This window comes from Equus asinus, chromosome 10 (genome assembly GCF_041296235.1).
Source record: "Equus asinus isolate D_3611 breed Donkey chromosome 10, EquAss-T2T_v2, whole genome shotgun sequence".
Lineage (NCBI taxonomy): Eukaryota > Metazoa > Chordata > Mammalia > Perissodactyla > Equidae > Equus > Equus asinus.
Window position 1 is genome coordinate 72,508,626 of NC_091799.1, and position 20,872 is coordinate 72,529,497.

At 38.4% G+C, this 20,872-nt stretch overlaps 1 protein-coding gene across 1 annotated transcript in view; it reads left to right on the forward strand.

Annotated features, from left to right (window-relative positions):
- The first annotated feature begins 3,070 nt into the window (after positions 1-3,070).
- Positions 3,071-20,872, forward strand: part of HCN1 (hyperpolarization activated cyclic nucleotide gated potassium channel 1) — a 369,515-nt gene continuing 351,713 nt past the window's right edge. Inside the window, exon 1 of the mRNA XM_044779352.2 lies at positions 3,071-3,621. Within this exon, the coding sequence (XP_044635287.1) occupies positions 3,215-3,621 (407 nt within the window). The 5' untranslated portion in view covers positions 3,071-3,214. The remainder of the gene's footprint in view (positions 3,622-20,872) is intronic.

Here is a 20,872-nt window from a genome sequence, read left to right on the forward strand (position 1 = left end):
AGCTTCCTCTGAAATGAAATGCACGTTGACATCATGGACATCTAATAACATAGAATCAAACATGATGATAGTCCTACTTCTAAGATGACTGAATAAAAACACTCCAATCTAGCCCTGGTGGATTTCAGCCTGAGACAGTTTACCAATGAACAGATATGGAAATATACTAAGAAAAAGTTATCCTCAAAATTCAGACCTGCCCTGGGACATGGTACATATGTGTCTGGAGTGGGTTAGGAGAAGGATAGGATGATGGAGTGACAAATGGAAAGTAAAATTTAAGTCTGGGGCTGGAAAGTGGGAAGATAAAGAGGAACAGAGTCTAACTTACTCTTGTCTGTGATTCTTATCTCTCCAATCCAGCTCTGAGCAAATACTAAGTCTCTAATTTCTCCCTTGGTCAAAAAACTTTTCTAATTCATGCAATAAATTTAGAAATACAGTAGAACAAGTAAACCACGAAAAAAAATTTGTCTGTTCCAGCCACAGAAGCTTAGTTTCATGACTGAGTCACATTTTTAAATACATTTGTAGATTTTCTCTCTCTGTTGTTGCTTTCATTCTTTTATAGCTTTCATTCTGTCCTAATCTTCCTGCAAGTTCTCTCTTTTTCCTGAGGAAGCTTTTTATTAAAGCCCACATTCTAAACGACTTTAAATCAACAGCCCAAAATAAAGTGAAGAAACTTGACTCTCTCTATTGCTGACAACTTTAAGTTAATAAATTGATATAACATACACGTTCGCAAGTTCTAAAAAATATTGTATCTTTTTGAGAATTTTAATGAAAGGAAAATGGCCGAGAAGCTATACCTGGAGCAACCAATGACTTGCGAACCTGTTTGGATATTTCTTTGTTCTCTTTTGAGCACTTGTTTTCTTAGTAATTCTATCATATAACTTTAGTACAGACACTGAAGCTGAGAAAAATTCTGACTAAAATAACTGTATAGTCAGGATTAAAATTAAGTTGAAATAGAACAAATAGAAGGATTGGTTAGAAGGAAAGAGAAACTGACAAACTCAGTTAGCATAACATTTTAGATGGTATATTTTTGAATTATTATAAAATTTAAAATTTATGTTAAAATATACATTGTCACACTCATGACTGAAAATAGAGGGATTGGAGAAGTACGCAGAATGGGAGAAAAGTAGGAAACATCTTTAGTCTAATAAAGAAAGCTGCCTGAATAATGGGGCCTTTCTTAGGAAGAACGGTGCTTTAGGCAATGTTTGTTTTTATCCATTCCTTTGGCTGCCTTCTGCCGCTGCCACCTGGAATCCTCATCTGACCTCTTGGATTTCCAAAGTCCCTACTTTGATAGATCAGAGCACTATATTGTTCATATTTTTCCTACTTCGTATCACTGAAATTTGACCACCTATAGTAGTTTCTTAGGGTTCTGGTTTTTGATTAGTTGAAAACAGATGGTGTCTGAATCAGGACACAGCTCACTGCAAAAGGAGATTAGGCATAGGCTATGGTGAGGAGAATGGCAAGGGGAATCATAGAATTATGACATGGGTCTAATGGCTTCTTGTTTCTGCGTCTTTGCTCTTTTCTCTGTTCTTTGCTTCCTTTCTCAGCCTCTCATGAGGGCACCCAATTGTCTTCCTCTGTCTTCATCCTTGCCTCTCCCATTGTTAATTGGCTTCATCACCATTCAGGAAAGTGCCTTGATTGCCCTACTCACTTTTTTCATGCTGGGCCATGAGTTGCCAGCTTGTCATAGATTTCCTCTCTGCCCGCCCCTCTCCACCCAAAATGTGTCTGTAGCTGACAGGAACCCATGAGATCAGGGACTCTTGGCAGGGCCAGATTTCCTTTAAAGAGACGGCAGGAAGGAAGGCAATGCTTATATCTGGAACACATGTTTCGGGACATTTGGGAGTCTTGAAGCTCTTTAGAGTCCCGGGCTGCCCTGCTCAGTGACTGGTGTGTTTGGCAGCACATCTTGCTTCCTTTAGCTAATCCGGTGGGTTTAGGAGACATGGAGGGAATAAGAGGCATCTCAGAATGCTTCCCTCAGCATCAGTAGCATGCTGTCAGTTTCACTTGAGAATGCTTTCCCCCATCTGATGGTATTACATTCTGCCTAGTGTCCAGGACATTTTTGCTTCCTGGTGAGATGTAGGTGAACACTCACCAATAAGCATGCCTCTTAGTGTGTTTTATTGATTACATAACTTATCTGAAAAGATAGGTCAGCTCTGGTGAGGTCTCCCTAAAGCATTTTTCTCTCAGTATTGGCAACCGGAAGACCTGCTTACATGTGTGTTGATGTGAGTGGCCTTGGTAAGAAAGAAATCCCATCCCCTGCTTAAGGAGCTCCGAGAGAATAAACAAGGATAAGCGTAATGAGGTCAGTTGTCTGTCCCTAGGTGTAGAGCTTCATCTGAAAAGTCCCAAGCAGCTGAAGACTTCTAGTTACTCAGATCTAGCTGCTTTCACTCTGTCCCTTTCCTTTCAGCATACACACACACACAGACATACACACACACAGACATACACAGAACTTTCCTTCTCATGCAATTTATTACCCATTGTCAAATCTTTCTTGTGTACATCTAGCTTTACACGTGAATTTTCTGCACGCGCAGGCAGCCTCTTTCCTTATTCCCATCTGTAACATCATTCAAACAGGCGTTCAGACAACGTGACAATGTCTCAACGAGTTTAAGGATGTCTGCTTCTTTTGGACGAACTTACATCCGCTAGCTCACTCTCTCTCTCTCTCTCTTTCGTGCAAATATACACCGAATCTCTCACAACATGTTCAAATCAATGTCTCCCAGGGCTCCTGAGTTCAATGTCACGCTGCCTAGAAGTGGAGCGAGAGTGAAGGGAAGAGCGTGCGGTGTGCGGGCGGGCAGAGACCCTTTCCGGCCAGCAGAGGGCAGCCGAGGGGAGGCGCTGGCGCGCGAGGGCTGAGCGGAGCCTCGCCTCGCTGGGGCAGCCTCAGCCTCAGCATCAGCCGCGCCGGAGCCGGGAGCGCAGCCGCCGAGGGCAGCGGCGGCGGCGGGAGCGAGGCGCGCAGCGAGCAGCGGCGCGGGCGGGAAGCAGCAGCTGCCGCCGCCGCCGCCGCCGCCGCGACGGGCAGCCGGGCTCGCCGGCAGCCGGCTCAGGCCCCTGCCCGCTCCGCTTCGTGCCCCCGGCGCCGGGCAGCCGGCGAGTCTGGAGCCCGCGCCGTCGCCGGCCGCGTTCTCCGGGCATGGAAGGAGGCGGCAAGCCCAACTCCTCGTCCAACAGCCGGGACGATGGCAACAGCGTCTTCCCCGCCAAGGCGCCCGCGACGGGCGCGGGGCCGGCAGCGGCCGAGAAGCGCCTGGGCACTCCGCCGGGGGGCGGCGGGGCCGGCGCCAAGGAGCACGGCAACTCCGTGTGCTTCAAGGTGGACGGCGGCGGCGGCGGCGGCGAGGAGCCGGCCGGGGGCTGCGAGGATGCCGAGGGGCCCCGGCGGCAGTACGGCTTCATGCAGAGGCAGTTCACCTCCATGCTGCAGCCTGGGGTCAACAAATTCTCCCTCCGCATGTTCGGGAGCCAGAAGGCGGTGGAGAAGGAGCAGGAAAGGGTTAAAACTGCAGGCTTCTGGATTATCCACCCTTACAGCGATTTCAGGTGAGGACTCCCCGCCGCCGCCCCACCCTCCCTCCCGGGCGCGCCCTCGCCCGCGCTTCCCCGCTCCTGGGAGGGGGCGCCCGGGGACTCGAGGGAGGGGGTGCCGGCCGGCGGGGGGTGGCGCCGGCGGCGGCTGCTACTCTGGCTGATGGAGCTTGACTCTTCTTCAACTAGTTTCCACCGAGGAAGGGGGTTGAGTGATGAGTTCCTGTTGCCCAGGAACCCCAGGGAGGCTCTCCTCCTTTGCCTCGTGAACTTTGGGGACAGATTGGGGAAGAAGGCCACGGTGACCTCCGCATGGGAGGATGTGAAGTTGTGCCAGGGAAACTTTTACTTCGGAGATGAGAGTGTAAGGAAGCGGCCAGAAAGTCGTCTTGGGGGTGACACCTTTCCTTGCCCTGCTCCCCCAAGAAGTGGGTCCTTCCCAAAGGGGAAAAAGACCTTCTTGGGGTGAAAGAGAGGATGGGGCAAGCGGAGACAGTGACTCACAGGTCCTAGCTGTTCCAGCCTCTCTGGCCCCTGGGGAGTGTGAATCTGTTTTTCGTCTCTTTATAGGCACTGAGTATCCTCAGTGCATTTCTTCACAATAGTGGCTGGCGGGCTGAGGAAGGAGAATTTGCGCTTAGATAGTCCCTGACTTGAGATTTCCGTGGAGCCGGCGCTGCCGGGGCTGGGCAGGAGCGTGACAGGAAGCCTCGAATTCCTGAAACAGAGGCAGGGGGCGTTTCCAGAGCCCCCTTCCTGAGACAGAGAGACACCCTTTCTTGACCTTGACTACAAGTCTATTTCAGAAATCTCTCTCCCGTTTCCCAGGTCGGGAACAAGGGCAGGAGAGCTGTCAGCTGTCAGGGAAACTCTGCCTCGGAGAATTAAAATTAAGACGTCTCCTGATCTTATTTGTCGCCAAGTATTCATTCGGTTATAAGCATGTTTAGAGATTATCAAGTGAAGGTCGTGAAGTAGATCCTCTTATTAGGCTGCGCACACTCGGCAGTCACGTTATATTAGCTCCTGAGTGTTAGGCTTTCCATTTAAAATGAAAAAATAACTAGTAACTCAGAGCAGTATTTATTTATTTATTTAACTGAACTCGTTCGAAAAAGAAAAAAAGAATCAGCGAAAGGAGTATGTATGCAAACTAAGCAGTTTTAATAGGCGTCTACTAAACAGCAAACAAATATAGCAATAAAAAGCAGCTTTACTTTGTGTTTAGAAACTCAGGAAAATTGCCTTCGACTCCACGCCTTCACGGGAGCTGTCCACAGTTCTGAATGACATTAGCTTTGGAAAACCCATAGTTCCGCCACGCAAAGCTTTGAAGGGACTGCCTTCTCCTTCTCTGAGATACATAAATTGTCTCAGAAATCAATAGCCTCTATAATTTACGCATAGAGTGAATGGATTTTAGAAAGCGTATAATTTTAAGGTCTTATTTGCAAAAACACAGCAAAGTTCAAAGGAGGACTTACAAAACCTAATGACATTTATCGCCCATAGAATATTAAGAGTTTGACTGAAAGAGTGTTCATAATAAAAGGATCTATTAAATAATCAAACGTGTTTCCTCCTCTAGGAAGATCCTTATAGAAGCAAACTTGTAAATCACCTAGTTCTAAGGTGTATAAAATCAACATGTTCATTAGCATTTTAAAGGTTGAAATCAAATGTAGAATACTCTCCCTCAGTCCTCAATGGAAATATGTTGCAACCCATATTACGATTTGTTTATTAAAAAACTTTGCATGGAAACAGGCTTCAGTCTTAATAAGAAAAGTAAGTGTGGTCTTTCCAGAAATATGTCTGGTTCAATATTCACATGAAAATAAAGTGATAACTTTGGTTTATTTAATTTCACACTCAATTAAATGATTAGACATGATACTTTTCTTTCTTCAGCAATGTGAAAAGAGACTACACTTTTCAAAATGGTGGCATATTTCAAATAATTAAACTTTCACTACTTACCAAATAAAAGCATGCAGCCACCTTTCAGGAATTGGAATAGTGGGCCAAAACTTTTGAATGAATGAAATTCATGAAATTCGAGATTCTCCACGTTTTCCCGAGACAAAATATCTCTTTAAAAACAAGAAGTTGTTACTAAACAAAGCAAGAAATTGAAATCAGATAATGGTTCAATTTTTTCATGCATTTCAAGGAAATGGGAGATGATTAAAAAGTGAGCTAACACTCTGAACAAATTCCAATGTGGAGTAGTTTGGAATGTTTGATTTTCCCCTGCATAATTGGAAAAAGAAAATGGCAGACATAAATTAAAGAATTACTATGATGTAACTTTTTAACTGGAAGATACCTGAGAAAAAGAGATTTTAAAACTCATAATTAACAGTAAACACTGTTTTTCTAAAACAACAAACTAGTCATCCTATAAATACTCATTTACATATGGAAGACATTTAGATCTTATTATTATTTCATTAATGTTTTTATACGATCTCGATACCAGTATAAATTTCTTAAAACCTATAACATGTCAAGAAAATGTAATGAAAAAAGCAAAAATAAGAAAGACCAAATTCTGACTATTTTTTATGAAGGAAAAGCAATGTGTGAGTATCTTCAACAAAGTAGAAATGTTATGGTCGGGATCTGTTCGCCTCAAGGCCCTTTTCTGAAGAAGACACTCGAAGGGAGATGCTTTGCTGTGATTCCTACAATGCCAAACTTATGCTCAGTAATGATTTAGTGACTGAGAAAGTGACACTTAAGAATAAATTTCCTTGGAGAAGGGAGGAGAGATTGGAGATGACGATACCCAGATAATTTTTTCCTTGACACTTGCGTAAGTCCTTGCACGGCCGTGGAAGTTTCCTCAGTCTACCCTTTGGTCAGCCCCACACTGTTGAGTGTAGCATGAGCCCACTGCTTCAAGGCATGTCAGGACTTGAAGACTGTGGCTAATGGTCTAGTATCCCTTCTCTGGATGGTTTCTAAGACGGATTCCTTTCCGCTTCCTTCTGGCGGCACGGCTGTGCTCCCACTGAGACTCCCAGATTGCTAGCTAGGTGCCTTTCTTTCCTACCGGGGCCCAAGCGTGCTATTGCTGTGTCTGGCAGGTACTTTTCTCCTAGCTCTGGTGTAAGTAGGGCAGAGGCGCTGTATTTCCCTTGTTTCTCAGGAGAGGATGATGCTAGAAACCTTCAGGCACTAAAGAAGAGTCAAATACTATCAATACTGTTAGAAATAACTGGGTGGAAGCTAGAGAATTTAGCAAAATATCTTATTTTTTTTTAATACCATGGTATACAATCTCCCAAACTAGGGAAAACATAGATAATTACTTAAGAAAAAATTACACTGATCTTTATATAGTGAGGACACGTTGTCAGTCTGATTGAGTTTCACATGAACCACAAACACACACACACACACATATTTAATTTGGAGGTTAAATATGATTTCTTTTGAGATTATTAACAGTTATTATATATTTATTAGCTAAAATTTTACTTTTTATTCATTGAATAAAAAAGTGACACTAGCCAAACATTGTGCTTTCACTGCCAATCCATAGTTATGATATAATCATTTAAATGGATTGAAAGAATATTAGAGTACTTTGTGGATGGTTTTTATTATGCAAGTGATTACCTTGGAAGAATTTATCACCAGACTATTTGCCATTTCAGGGATGCTGACATTATTTTGCTGGATCGTGCTTACAAAAAGGCCCCTTTAAAGATATTGCTCCTATTCCATATGTATTGCCAGCCAACATCTTGCCTCTGGTAAAGGAGGAGATTTTATATCTTGACTTGTTATTTCTTCTGCTTCTTTTCATCAGTTAGGGTGAATAACTATGTGTAAAGCTTGTTGTCATAAGTACACAAGGACTCCAGAAACAGGAGTCCTTTCTTGAAGATATTGCTATTTGTGGCTTCCATCTCTGCCTGGTGTTGCATCCACAGCTGTCCTGATGTCGGAGGTCACTCATGTGTTCCTTAGTGGAGGGAGGCTTCACTCATATTACATGGTTAGTCAGAGACCGTTGGTTTCCAGGAGCTTCTCACAAGAAAACAATTCAACCTTCTGGGGTTTAAAGACTAATTAGTCTACTGTTATGTTATCTTTCTGCTGAATGCATTCTGCATTTTCCCAGCAATGATCCTTTTATCTGCTTTCCCTATCAAGACAACCAAAATTAGCCATAAGAATTTCTTTTTTTCTCTGATAGGTGAACCTTTTTAAATCTTATAAATTCAATTAAGTTTTTCTTAGCAGCTCTACCAACTGTTAGGCCCAATTAAAGTGAAATTATTTGAAAGATTTGGAGACATGAATGTATTCAGTTACTTAGTATACGAGTAAGTTGTAAAACTTTAAATTTTATTAGATATTTCACTATTTTATTGCATTTAATACATATTACAGTCATATGATACTGTTAAAATATTACAAGATGTTTTCCGTTTTTTTTTCTGAATAACTTTCCCTTTAAACCTACTTTTGGTGACTTAGTATAAATTGAGAGTCATTGGGCAGATTCAATTTTACCAATTCATATTTAATTATGTGGACTTGTATTTATGAACTTGTGTGTTGAATAATACTGAAAGAATTTTAAATGCATTGGAATGATATATTTCTTGTTATTGTTATCATAGGCTCATTTAACAAAAACTAATGAACCTTTCTCCACTTGATCAGAAACCACAAATGGAAACAACACCAACACCAGAAAACAATTTAAATAGTATTTGTAATTCTGCCTTATTCCAATCAACAAACCTATGTCCCAAAGTGAGTATGACGCAAGCAAAATATATCTGATGTGATTTTGATGTGAGAATTTTGCCATTCTGAGTGTAGTTCTTGTGTTTAGCAGATAATTCGCATCATTACTTGGAGACAAAAGTTGGGCTTAGGATGAGGACTTTCAAATAAAATTTCTATTAAATATAATACAAATTACGGCAGACTATTAGCACTGTATGAGAAGTACTGAACATTTTCACGATCTGAGTCAAATTTTCATTTTGTCATTTTGTGTAAAGAAGTAGCAAACTATGAGTTAGGATGACACCATATGTTTGAAGAGCAGAGGTAGTGGTAATGAAAAAAAAATCTACATGCAGTAGGAAAAAAGACTATTTTTACTTGCCTTCTAAAAATAATTTTCTTTGTGAAGGCATCTTGATGTACCACTTAGAATTGTTTTTCAAGAAAAAAAGATCAGAGAAAAATGGTGACATTCCCTGGTGCATCCTGGAGTTTGCTGTTTTGCAAAATAAACCTTTCAGCCTCTTAATTCAGAGTGTGTGTGTGTGTGTGTGTGTGTTGTGCATGTGTGACAGAAACTATTCAAGGGACGTCTGTATACGATTATGTGCATATAAATATACATATCGACATTGATCATTTTTGACTTGAGCATTTATTTCATGACTCTTTTCAAGTTTGTTGTTTTCTCCATAGTATTTTTCAACTGTTTCACCTAATAACTGACCACTCAGTTTAAGCAAAGTAGCAAAATTATGCACGCCCTGGATTTACAATTTGACAATCTCATTTACATAGGCCTGTTTTTATTTTCAAGACATTAGCTAGAATTCTAAAGAAGTAAAGCTAATTACACATACAGAGTTAGCAACTGTTTACGAATTTTATACATTCAGGTTTGTTTCCAAGGTTTCAGTGTTATAAATAGTGCTGCAATAAACATCTTTGTTCATTTCTCTCCATTATATTCTAGGCGGAGTTCAGGGAATGGAATTACTGGCTATGAACATTTTAGAGAATCTATACATATTGATTTTATCAATTAACAGTGCCGCCAGTTGAGACACTTCTTAAAATGATCAGTGATGTAGTTTTGCTGATGTTGATATTCCTGTGTAGACATGCACAGGCAGTTTTAGGACAGAAAGTCAACACTGTCCTCCATTCTATCCATCATGTAGTGGCAAAAGTGATCTTAAAGAGCAAATCTAATAATGATATCATGCTGCTTAAAACCCTTTAGAGGCTTCCCATTACTCTTAGCATACATTTGACAAACCTTCCATGAGCTACAAGGCTTTGCGCAATTTCAACCTGTCTTTGCAACTCATGACATACCACTCCCTTCCTCCCTCCCTATTTTCCAGCTACCTGGCCAAATTTTCAGCTCCTAGAACAAGCTGTGTTCTCTCCTGCTACAGAGATTTTGATGTGATGTTTAACCCTACTGCCTGAATTCTCTTTTCACTTTTCATCATTCTGCATGATAGCTAGTGTCTTGTCCTTTCGATTTCAGTTTAATATTGTGATCACCCTCAATGCCTCCCCCTTCCATTTTATTTTCTATCTGGGTTTCTTGTTTCATCAGAATTTATAATTATATTTTATATATGTCCCTCTACTACAATTTAAGCTCCACAATCTCACCAATATTATTCAATTTTATGTTCCTAGTGCCATAAAGATGCACATAATAGACTTTTTCCTGCTAAGCTTTCTCAGATGCTTTATTTTTTATTGTATTTTATTTTTCTTTCTTTTGCCGAGGAAGATTCTCCTGGTGCTAACATCTGTTGCCATCTTCCTTTTTTTTTGCTTGAGGAAGATTAACCATGAGCTAACATCTGTGCCAGTCTTCCTCTCTATTGTATCTGGGTCACTGCCACAACCTGGTTGACAAGTGGTGTAGATCCATGCCCAGGACCCAAACCCAGAACCCAGGCTGCTGAAGAAGAGTGTGCTGAACTTAACCACTATGCTACGGGAATGGCCCCTGCTTTATTTATTTATTTATTTGTGAAGAAGATTGTCCCTGAGCTAACATTTGCTTCCAATCTTCCTCTTTTTGCTTGAGGAAGATTGTCACTAAGCTAACATCTGTGCCAATCTTCTTGCATTTTGTATGCGTGATGCTGCCACAGCGTGGCTTGACTAGCGGTGCTAGGTCTTCACCCGGGATCCAAACCCTGGGCTGCTGAAGCGCAGCACACGAACTTAACCACTGCGCCGCTGGGCCAGTCTCCCAGCTTTATTTTTTAATAGCTTTTTGAGATATAATTCACATACCATACATTCACTCATTTAAAGTGTATGATTGAATGTTTTCTAGTATATTCACAGAGTTGTGCAACCATTACCATAATTGATTTTAGAAAATTTTATCACCCCAAGAAGGAATCCCATACCCATTAGCACTCGTGTCTGTCTTCCCTTTTCCCTCTTCTGCTCACAGCTCTAAACAGCTGCTAATCTACTTTCTGTCCTATAGAGTTTTTTTGTTCTGGACATTTCATATCAATGGAATCATACACTATGTAATTTTTTACTGTTAGCTTCTGTTTCTTAGCATAATGTTTTCAAGTTTCATCCATGATGTTGCCTGTATCGTACTTTCTTCCCTTTTTCCTGAATATCCTTTCCATTGTGTGGCTATACCAGATATATTTATCCATTCATCAGTTGAAGGACATCTGAATTGTTTCTTCCTTTTGGCCATCATGAAAACTGGTGATATGAACATTTTTGTACAAGTTTTTGGGTGGAGATATATTTTCATTTCTGTTATAAGGGAAATTGCTGGGTCAACATAACAGACTTTTAACAAATATTACTGAATGAGTGTACAAAGAATTAGTCTCCAACCAGGGCATGTGCACATTTAATCTTAGAATTAATACATCCAGACAAAGCAAGCTCTTTCTTTCCCCACAGCAATACTTGACATCGCCTGCCCGCTGCTACCTGCAAGGACGTGTTCCAACTCTTAGCTTTCCCTGCCCAATATACAGATGACTAAATGAAACTGCAGGGAGGTTAAACAGCATGAACGCAGTGACATAGATAGGTAGTAAGAACTGGGCCAGGGATTCAGCTCTTCTGAATCTTAATTCTGTCACTCCAGCTCTTTTATCTAAAAAGAAACAAGGCTACCAGTATAAATAATTCTCCAAACCTGCAGGGAAACATTACGGATTAAACCTGATCATTTATTCTTCCTCCCTCTTGAAACCATGCCAAAATTATATGAAAAGACACACAGACACACAGGCAAATAGAAGAAAGAGGAGAAAGCAGAGGACAAGAAATCTCAAAAATATTTTGGAAAATAGAAAGCTAATGGAGAAATCATTCTACTTCCACACTCCTTTGGTGGCGAACCCCAGAAGTGTTTAGAACATGAAACTATTTCCAGTTAAGAAATAGTTTCCAGCAAAGCCAGGCTGAAACCAGGAGGATTAAATAAGGGTCTCCTCAGTGAATAGAGAACTCTCTCGATTCTAACACAGGAATGCTTGGAGGCAGGTCAATTCTCCCCAGGCAGGAAACTGGAGAAAAATACCTCCAATGGGAGACATTTCAAGGTCTTCCAGTAAAAATTCTTACTTATTATCTAATGACCTTGCAAAAAGCCTCACATATGTACATAGAGACTGTAATTATAATTTGGTATTACATCATCTAATATGATCTGAAAGTAAAAGATTACAAGACTTTCTAGAAATGTCTCCATCATAAAAGAGAAAGACTAAATCAAACAGCAAAATAAAGTCTAGAGAACAGAGAGGCATTTGGGATAAGGGGAAATTACAACATTATTAAAAAATACTCTATAATGATATCTTCAGGGAGATATATTATCTATTTAATAAGAACAATATGCTATGAAAAGAGTACCCAGAGAATAAAAAAGAGTGCTTGGATGTAAAAGTTGGCTCATAAAGTTTAGGAAACCTCTCAGAATTAGAGCAAAAAGAAAAGTGAGAATAGAAAATTTAAGTAAAATAAAGGATAATTCATAAGGTCAAAATCTATATAAAAGGAGTTCTAGAATGAGAACAAAGTGTGAAAATGGACATTTTGAATTAACAGAGACATTTTAAACAAAATTTTCCAGATAGCAGGGAGTCAACTGACTTCTCTGAGAAGTCGTGCTTGGCACCATGACGGAAAAAGAACCTGCCAGGGATCATCACACGGAAGCTTCAGAACACCACTGAGCCAAAAAAACGACTAAAATTTTCTAAAGAGAAAGTTACATATCAAGAAGTGGGAAAAATACTCTAAGTGACAATGTAACAAAGTCTACAAAATTCTGAGAGAAAGTGATTTCTAAAAGAATTGTATACTATGCCATAATATGAAGATTAAATAAAGACATTCAGAACTCAAGAATTATAATATTAACCACCTATGTATTCTTTTTTAGAAAGTTACTGGATGATGTGTTCCAGCAAAACAAAGAATTACACCAAATAAATGTGAAAACGTAGAATACAGGGGCCGGGCCGCTGTCCAAGTGATTAAGTTCATGCACTCTGCTTTGGTTGCCCAGGGTTTCGTCAGTTTGGATCCTGGGTGTGAACATGGCACCACTCATCAGGCCATGCTGAGGCGGTGTCCTACGTAGCACAACCTGAAGGACCTACAACTAGAATATACAACTATGTACTGGGGGGCTTTGGGGAGAAGAAGAAGAAAAAAAAGGAAGATTGGCAACAGATGTTAGCTCAGGTACCAATCTTTAAAAAAAAAAAGAAGACAGGATATGGGATTTAACATAGAAGAACCTTAAAAGAAAGTTCCAGGAGCCCAGGAATTAGTTACTCCTGAGTAGCTGCCCTTGAAGGAAACCAGTCTAGAAAGGGGCAGGAAAGCAGAGGGCTCTGGAGAAAGGCCTTCAAGGGAGGAAAGAAATGGATGAATATCAGCATTTGAAGAGGAATGTTAACAGGTGTTCCATGAGTCTTTGGAACAAGATATCTATGACGATAGTATAAATATCTGTAGGGTACATTGAATACAAGTAAATAAACCAAAGATCTTTATTGGCTCCAGAATGATTTGAAGGTGTATAAAAAAGGGGGAAAAAATCACAATGCTTGTTGCTTGGCTCAGCAGTGAGTAACAGTTATGTGGTCATAATAATGTAAACAAACCACTAATTTCAGCAAATATTATCTAATTGTTCTGGGAGGGCAAGGGAAAGGTAAGTGAGAGTTGGGTGTTGTAAGAAAGCTACATGCTCATCTGCTGTAACTGGAAATTAGCAGGGTCTAGAGTTGATGTATCAGTTTATTTTTGAAATATGAAATAAATGTCAAAAGAGACAGAGTGTTTGAATTAGGGAAGTGGGTGTGTGGAGTGAAGGGAATGGGGCAAGGCTTACATGTTCTTCTTACAATCCTTTAATACTATTTTACTTTTTTTTTTTAAAGATTTTATTTTTTCCTTTTTTCTCCCCAATGCCCCCTGGTACATAGTTGTATATTCTTCGTTCTGGGTCCTTCTAGTTGTGGCATGTGGGATGCCACCTCAGCGTGGCTTGATGAGCAGTGCCATGTCCGCACCCAGGATTGGAACCAAGGAAACACTGGGCCGCCTGCAGCGGAGCACGAGAACGTAACCACTCGGCCACAGGGCCAGCCCCCAATACTATTTTACTTTTAATAAAGACTATGGGTATGTTTTGAGGTAACATTTAGTTTTGTTAAGAACACTGACTCTAGAGCCAGGCTGTTGGGGTTAGAATCCCAGCTCCACCCCCATAGTCTCTGGACCTGTTTCCTCCATTATAAAATGAAAATAATTTATGTATCTTACTAGGCTGTTGGGAAGACATGTATTTTACATTTCTATTATAAGTATATAGTGTCTAGACAACTAGTGTTTAGAAATGATGCTCTGCACTTAATGCTATGTACTATTACCTATTATTATGAAAGCAGAATTGAAGCCGATTTAGGGAGTATGAACTATTTGAGAAAAGAAAATACTCTCTATATACACACCTGACCATCTTCCGAACTCCTTAAGCAAATGTGTCTGTGAAGGCAGGGCCATGAAAGCGAAATGCTGTTCTGTTTTCTTTTTATCTTCAGTGGACGTCTGGGGCACAGAAGCCCTGATGTGCGATGGCAGATTTTGTGTGTGCTGTGGGAAATAGGTTCACTCATGAGGCAATTAGCATTGGAAAACTTCTAATATATCTTCTATCTGCACTTTTCCAGATATAACAGTATTACCTTCTAAGTTAGTATAGAATGCTATAGTATTGAACATTTAGAAAAAGCTTTTAGGGAAAATACTAATGGCGTTGAATTGCATATACTCCTTCCTGTTCATCTTTATTTTCACCGGAAAATGGCATAGTGAAACCATTTGGGATCTTATTTCAAGTCATTTAAATGTTATATGTGAGCCAAATAAGATGATTCATAACTTGCTAAATTCTTTCATTTTTATTGTCAGATTTAAATAGACTATGAAAAATGGTTGTTTAGAAATCTTATTTAAGAACTATTGCAAATTTGAAAGAATGATCTTTAAAATCTTTTTTACATTATTTTAGAGCAGATGTCACTTACCCTTGCAGAATGTGCTAGCCTTGTTATTTTTTTAAAAGGGAATATACTTTATTAAAATTAAAAATTATGCAATCTTCGTTGTTTGAGAGATATGAGCAGAGGCTGATATAATGAATATTGAAAGTTATATGAATAGTGCTTATAGGGAGAAAGAGTATTCCTTATTTCTTCTGTGGAAGAGTCATTCATTATTTGAATAATTATTTTGAAAAAGATTCTTTCTTCTGAGCAACAAATTTGGTATTTGTCTTGAATAATCATGTAAGTGAATTAGGATGAAGATTAGAGACAGATACATTGTCTGAATTTTTTTTAATATAGAAAATAGCAAAAATATATGCTAAAAGCACCTAGTTATGGCTGTATTTGTATTGAACAATATAAATAACCCCAGAATTCTACAGGCCGCAATTATTGATTATACTAATTATTCATGGCTATCCATTTATGTTAGTGACTCTTAGGCTTTCAGGCTCAGAATACTTTAAGAAGAAAATGAAAGCTGTGAACCCTCTGCCTTGGAAAAGTGCCTATATTCACAAAATTTTGTCTGTGATTTCAAGAGGTTTGTGGTTCCCTTCAAGCACATTTATTTTTGGAAGTTAAGACTTCCTGAACTATGTAATATTTTTACACAGAAACATGATACAAGAAACAATGTATGGGAGATACAGGAAAACAGTTTTGCTTGGACCAGCCATTTAAGAATTAGAGCTGTGGCTAGACAGACTTGCCTTGAGAGGGAAAATTCCCTTTCATCCAGGTAGTTTAGTTTGAGGCTAGTTACCTGGGTAGAAGGGATTGAATAGAGAAGATTTATTGTGGATGGGTCACTCAGTGCAATACGGCATAAAATGTTAGCTAGAAATATATTTGGGATGAGAGGAGGCCAAATTAATTTTTTGCAGGTGATGTTTACCTGCCTTAAGTTGCTGATGGAACCAACTGATAAGTGGTAGAATTAACTTCAATGTTCAATAATATGGCTGATTATATGATAAATTTATTAAAATATATCAGGAACTTTCCTACGTATCAACAACTATGATTAAGGACATATAATAGAAAAAAACCCACTCACTACAAAAACCAAAAATATAAACTATATACGCAAATTTGAAATTTGAAAAATTTGAAAATTTCAAATCAATGTAAAAAAGAGTTATACAATAAAAAGTATTAATCAACTAAAATAATTGAGTAAAATCCATTCTAATCAGTTTGGAATCAAATTAAATCCAAATAGGTTTAAATTTGTAAATGGTAAAAAGAACTGAAATCAGAGGTCCTAGAAAAATGTTAAATGAATTATTTAATAATATCACTATGGAGGAGAGCTTTCCAACCAATGACTACAAAGACTATAAATTGTTGTGAGCTTCCTAAAGGTTATTTTGACTCTATATGAAAAGTTCTTGAAAATGTATAGGCTAGGAAACTATCTTACAGAAAAAATATGGCATGTTCGTAAATACATGGATTCAAGGATGATCCCTATAATTTTTTTCTGAATAGTAGAAAATTATAAACAAATAGAGCCTGAGTAAGATTTCAACTCCATTCTGTACCCTTGGTTATCAGTTATTCCCCACATCCCTGACCTGCCTTTTCTTCATTGAACTTATCACAATTTATTATACTAAATATATTGTTTATCTAATTTGATTATTATCTCCCCTCATCTATAATTTAGGCTGCACTTAGAGTGAGGGTTTTTTAAATTGTTTTAACCACTCTGTTCCTGGGGCTGGATGCATGCATGGCACAAATAGTCACTCAATATATATGAATGAATTAAGAAATTTTAGCAACATTATTCTCAGTCTTGGTTTTTATACACAATTTTCAACAACCAGATGATCTTTTTCCCTATATTTCCTACAAAAAAGTGAATATCTTAATTTAGTATGGAAAGCCTAATCTAATACACAGAAACATGTATTTAGAAATAAGATTTGAAGCCATTTGAAATAAGATACATACAAAATTGTATTAACTCTATTTCCTATAATGCTTGCTTTTATGTAGTTTTTTTAAAAACAATTTGGGAATATAGTGGATATCTTGAGGAAGGCTTTTGTTTCACAGACCTAGAGAAGCTATTTAAATGTCATTGCCTTTGGAATCTATGTGATCTTCATCAAAACAAAGTTAAAAATATATCTCTTTGGGCAATGACATTAGGAAAGAATGACATTACTTTCTGATATATATCATCCTTTTATTTATTTTTCTTTGCTTTGCTGAATTGTGCTACTTGGTAGCAGTGCACATTTCATTTCAAGCCCTATTATATAAGGATGGGAAATTAGCACTATCTTTATAGCTATAACTAGTAAATTCTGAGTTAGTATTTTGAAAGAGGATTAATTCTGAATTTTAATTCTGCGGCAAGTAGGTTCTTTTACTGTGTTCACCAAACAAAGTAAAAAAAAAAATATTAGAACCCCAAACTTTCTGAGTGAGCAATATTAAATTGGTCCTTGTATAAAGTTAATGGAAAGGGTATAGATCTTGATGCAAGAAAATAGAAGTCGACATAATTTTCAAAAGGAAAGGGAACATGAGTGTGAGAAGATACTGGTAGCTTAGTTTCTGCATATAAAAACAGACGGGCAAGTAGCAAAACTCGAAACATCATGGCCAGCTTTTACAGCACAACTATCCTCATGAAATTAAAAGTAGGTTGGGACAAACCAGCAACAACTGCAAGACTTGTGTTTTTGCAACCTCCACAAAGGACAAAGGAAGGAAGTAATGGGAAGCAAATTCATCTGGTAGACCTGAGAATAGGTCGACCTTCTACAGAAGCAACAGATATTTGCTGGAAGAGCAGCTGAAACTGAGATGGGATTAGTACAATCCGATAGCAAGAGGTCTGCAGTAATTTGAAGAGGAGAGATGCAATGGCTGATGCCAGGTCTGGGGCAGGAAATATATGTTAAGGGCCTCAACATACCAGATAGTAAGGGAGTTGTCAAAGACTATCAGGGTGATAGAAGAAAGAATCAGGAGCCAACTTGAAGAAGCCAAGATAGGCTTCAAAAAGGATTTGAATCTCAATAATTCAAACTCATCAGATGTTTAAATTTGAGTCCGTAATGATATAAAAAATATTTATCTACTGAAACTCACAGGGACCTAACTCAAAATCTTGAAACCTGGGTAAATAGAATCAAGCATTCATCCTATTTTTCCTATATTACCTGAACCAACATGTAACCAAATAGTAGAGGAGGAAAAGAGTGTCCTTATAAAATTATTAAAGCTAATACATGAAAAGATAATGATATAATTAGAAAATCATGATGTTACACCCCCATTCAATTAATGCATCTAAATGTTGAGCATCAGTGACCACTAATAATAAAAAAAAAGGGCAAAACCAGACCTTGTGTCTTCTTGATGACAGAACCTATAGTTTTGCCAAGGGAGTGGAATCTAAGTCTAATCATGCCCCTGGGTCCAGGTGCCAAACTGCAGGAAATACAGAGGGCAGAGGAGCATGCTGAACTCGCACCTTGAGCATGTAATCAGTGAAATCCAGTCTTGGAGAACTGATGGGCCTGCCACCCAGGCCTTTAACAGATAAATAGTAAAGAAAAGAATGAGATGGAGGGGAATTCGTAGATTAAGAGACACTCAGTAGAAAATGAAAGTGGAGGTTTGGGGCAGACCAAACTATACAATCTAGGGACACATGATTGTGATGAAGCTGTTGAGAAATTCAAGGAAGCAACACTGAAAGTCAGCAGAGTTGTTATTTTGAGGGGGGTGGGGGGATGGGTTACTGGGACCGTGCACAATGATGGGCTTTTTGGGTAGGTGACAAAGTTCTATTTCTTGTCCGGGGTGATGATTTCAAGGGTGTTTGACTTATAATAAATCACTGTTTTGTGTATCTGTTTTATTTCATGATAAAAAAGTAGGGGGAACAAAGGGAAGAGGTCTTAATTTTCAACAAGAAAGATCAGACTATAATGAAAAAGAAGTACAATATTATTATTTATCTCTCTGTTTTACTCTCAGATCTGATTTCTATTTGCAACAAAAGCCTAATAATGCTAAGGTAAAGCAACCAGATGCCACTTTATGGTGGGAAAATGACCTAGACATAACGTCAGAAAAGCCAGAACCTTAAATCTTTTAACTTGATTTGAGGAGATGTTCAACTTCTTTGAAGCTAATCTGTAAAATCTGAGAAAATAATATCTGTCCCCTTAAGAGTGTTGTGATAATAAAACAATACATGAAAGGTGCCTGACACGTAGCCAATATTCAATAAGTATTAGATTCCCTTTCACTTTCTTTTTGCTATCCCGTTAAACGTTACTATGTAAGTACAAATAAAGAAATAATACTGGTATATCTAAAAGACATGGTGCTATACACATGAATTCACTCATTGTGTAAATATTTACCAAGGGTAGAGTATATTTTCAGGGACTATTAGGTGCTTTAGGTGCAAAAGAGAGTGAAACCAAGTTACAGTCTGTCAGTGTTTCTTTTGTCTAAGACAGAAGACAGGCACATAGGGTGTAACTTTAATGGTGGGAAATAATGCCAATAGGGAAATTGTACAAAATGACACACCACTAGAGAAAATCATGATGAAATTTTAGAATATTTCTACTATTTATTTTTCAGATTTTTTTGTGTAAACCATCACAAATAATGAATACTTTTGCATGTATTTTTTTGTAAAAAAGCAATTGCTCTACAGGAGTAAAATTATCTCAGCATTTTAACATTTAGATCTTTATTAGTCCATTGTTACACTGTGTGATTTCAGAAAGCATAAAGTATTTTCAAGCTTATTTTAAAAGTCAATCGAGTGGAGAATTATTTCAGAATTGTGTGCTTAAAGAGAGAAGAATCCATTGGAAAATAGCAAAGGCATTTATTTATTGACTGAAATGCTGGCTGCCTCAGTCTCTTTTTCCTGTATAAAGTAAAGCTAAGTGTATTCCTTCTGTATCAACAAATCATGTTGGAAAGAGAAAGAAAAGCTCTTAACCTACTTTCCTATCTTCAATTTTTAACTTTATCATGCTTGTTAATTGCCTGGGTGTCCTTTAACCATCTATTTCCATGATTCTTTCCCAGAGGCTTGGTTTAATTTTAAAAGTGCAGTGTATTCAGCCCTAATTATGTGAGAGCTCATTGCAGGCAAACAGCAAGAGATAGTAACGACCAAAATGTGTTCTTAAATCAGTACCACGGATACTACAAGCACATTGCTGTAAACATTTGATGACTAGGAAATACAGCCATATAAGGTAATGCTTAGAAGCCTGTGATGTTTGAAAATAAAATTTCTTCCTAGAAACATAGCTTCACTCACTGTGATTTTTAAAATATGTATTTTTATGGGTTTATACATTTATTTCACTTATCAAGTATTTAAATAAGCTGAACACCCAGTCTCAAATTCTTTTCATAATCAGTAACTAGACACAAGGTGGTTCTTTATCTGAATTAGAATTAAGTTCACAAAATATGCAATCTGTATGCCAAGAAATACTGTCTATTGTTTTCTTTTAAAAATATGCTACTGTGTTGACTTAAATGTCCACAATAAATCAAAATTTTAAGCATTATCTTTTACAGTTATTTTTAAACTAATTCAGTGGGGAAAAGAATTACTGTTGGAATGTTTTAACTGGTCACGTAGGGGAAAAGCGACATCAGTGATTTATTCTACAAAAGATGGTCAAAATGCAGTATTACCTGCTAAGTTCTAACTATGTGCCAGGCACTGTTGTAAGTGTCTTTATTTATATTATCTCAACTGAGTCCTTAGAACAGCCTTACAAAAGGGACTATTTGTGTCATGTTACAGCTTTGAAAACCCGCTTATGGAGGTGAAGTGGTCAGACAGCTTCAAAGTGGCCAAGCTGGGATTTGAACCCAGGGATCTGGCTCAG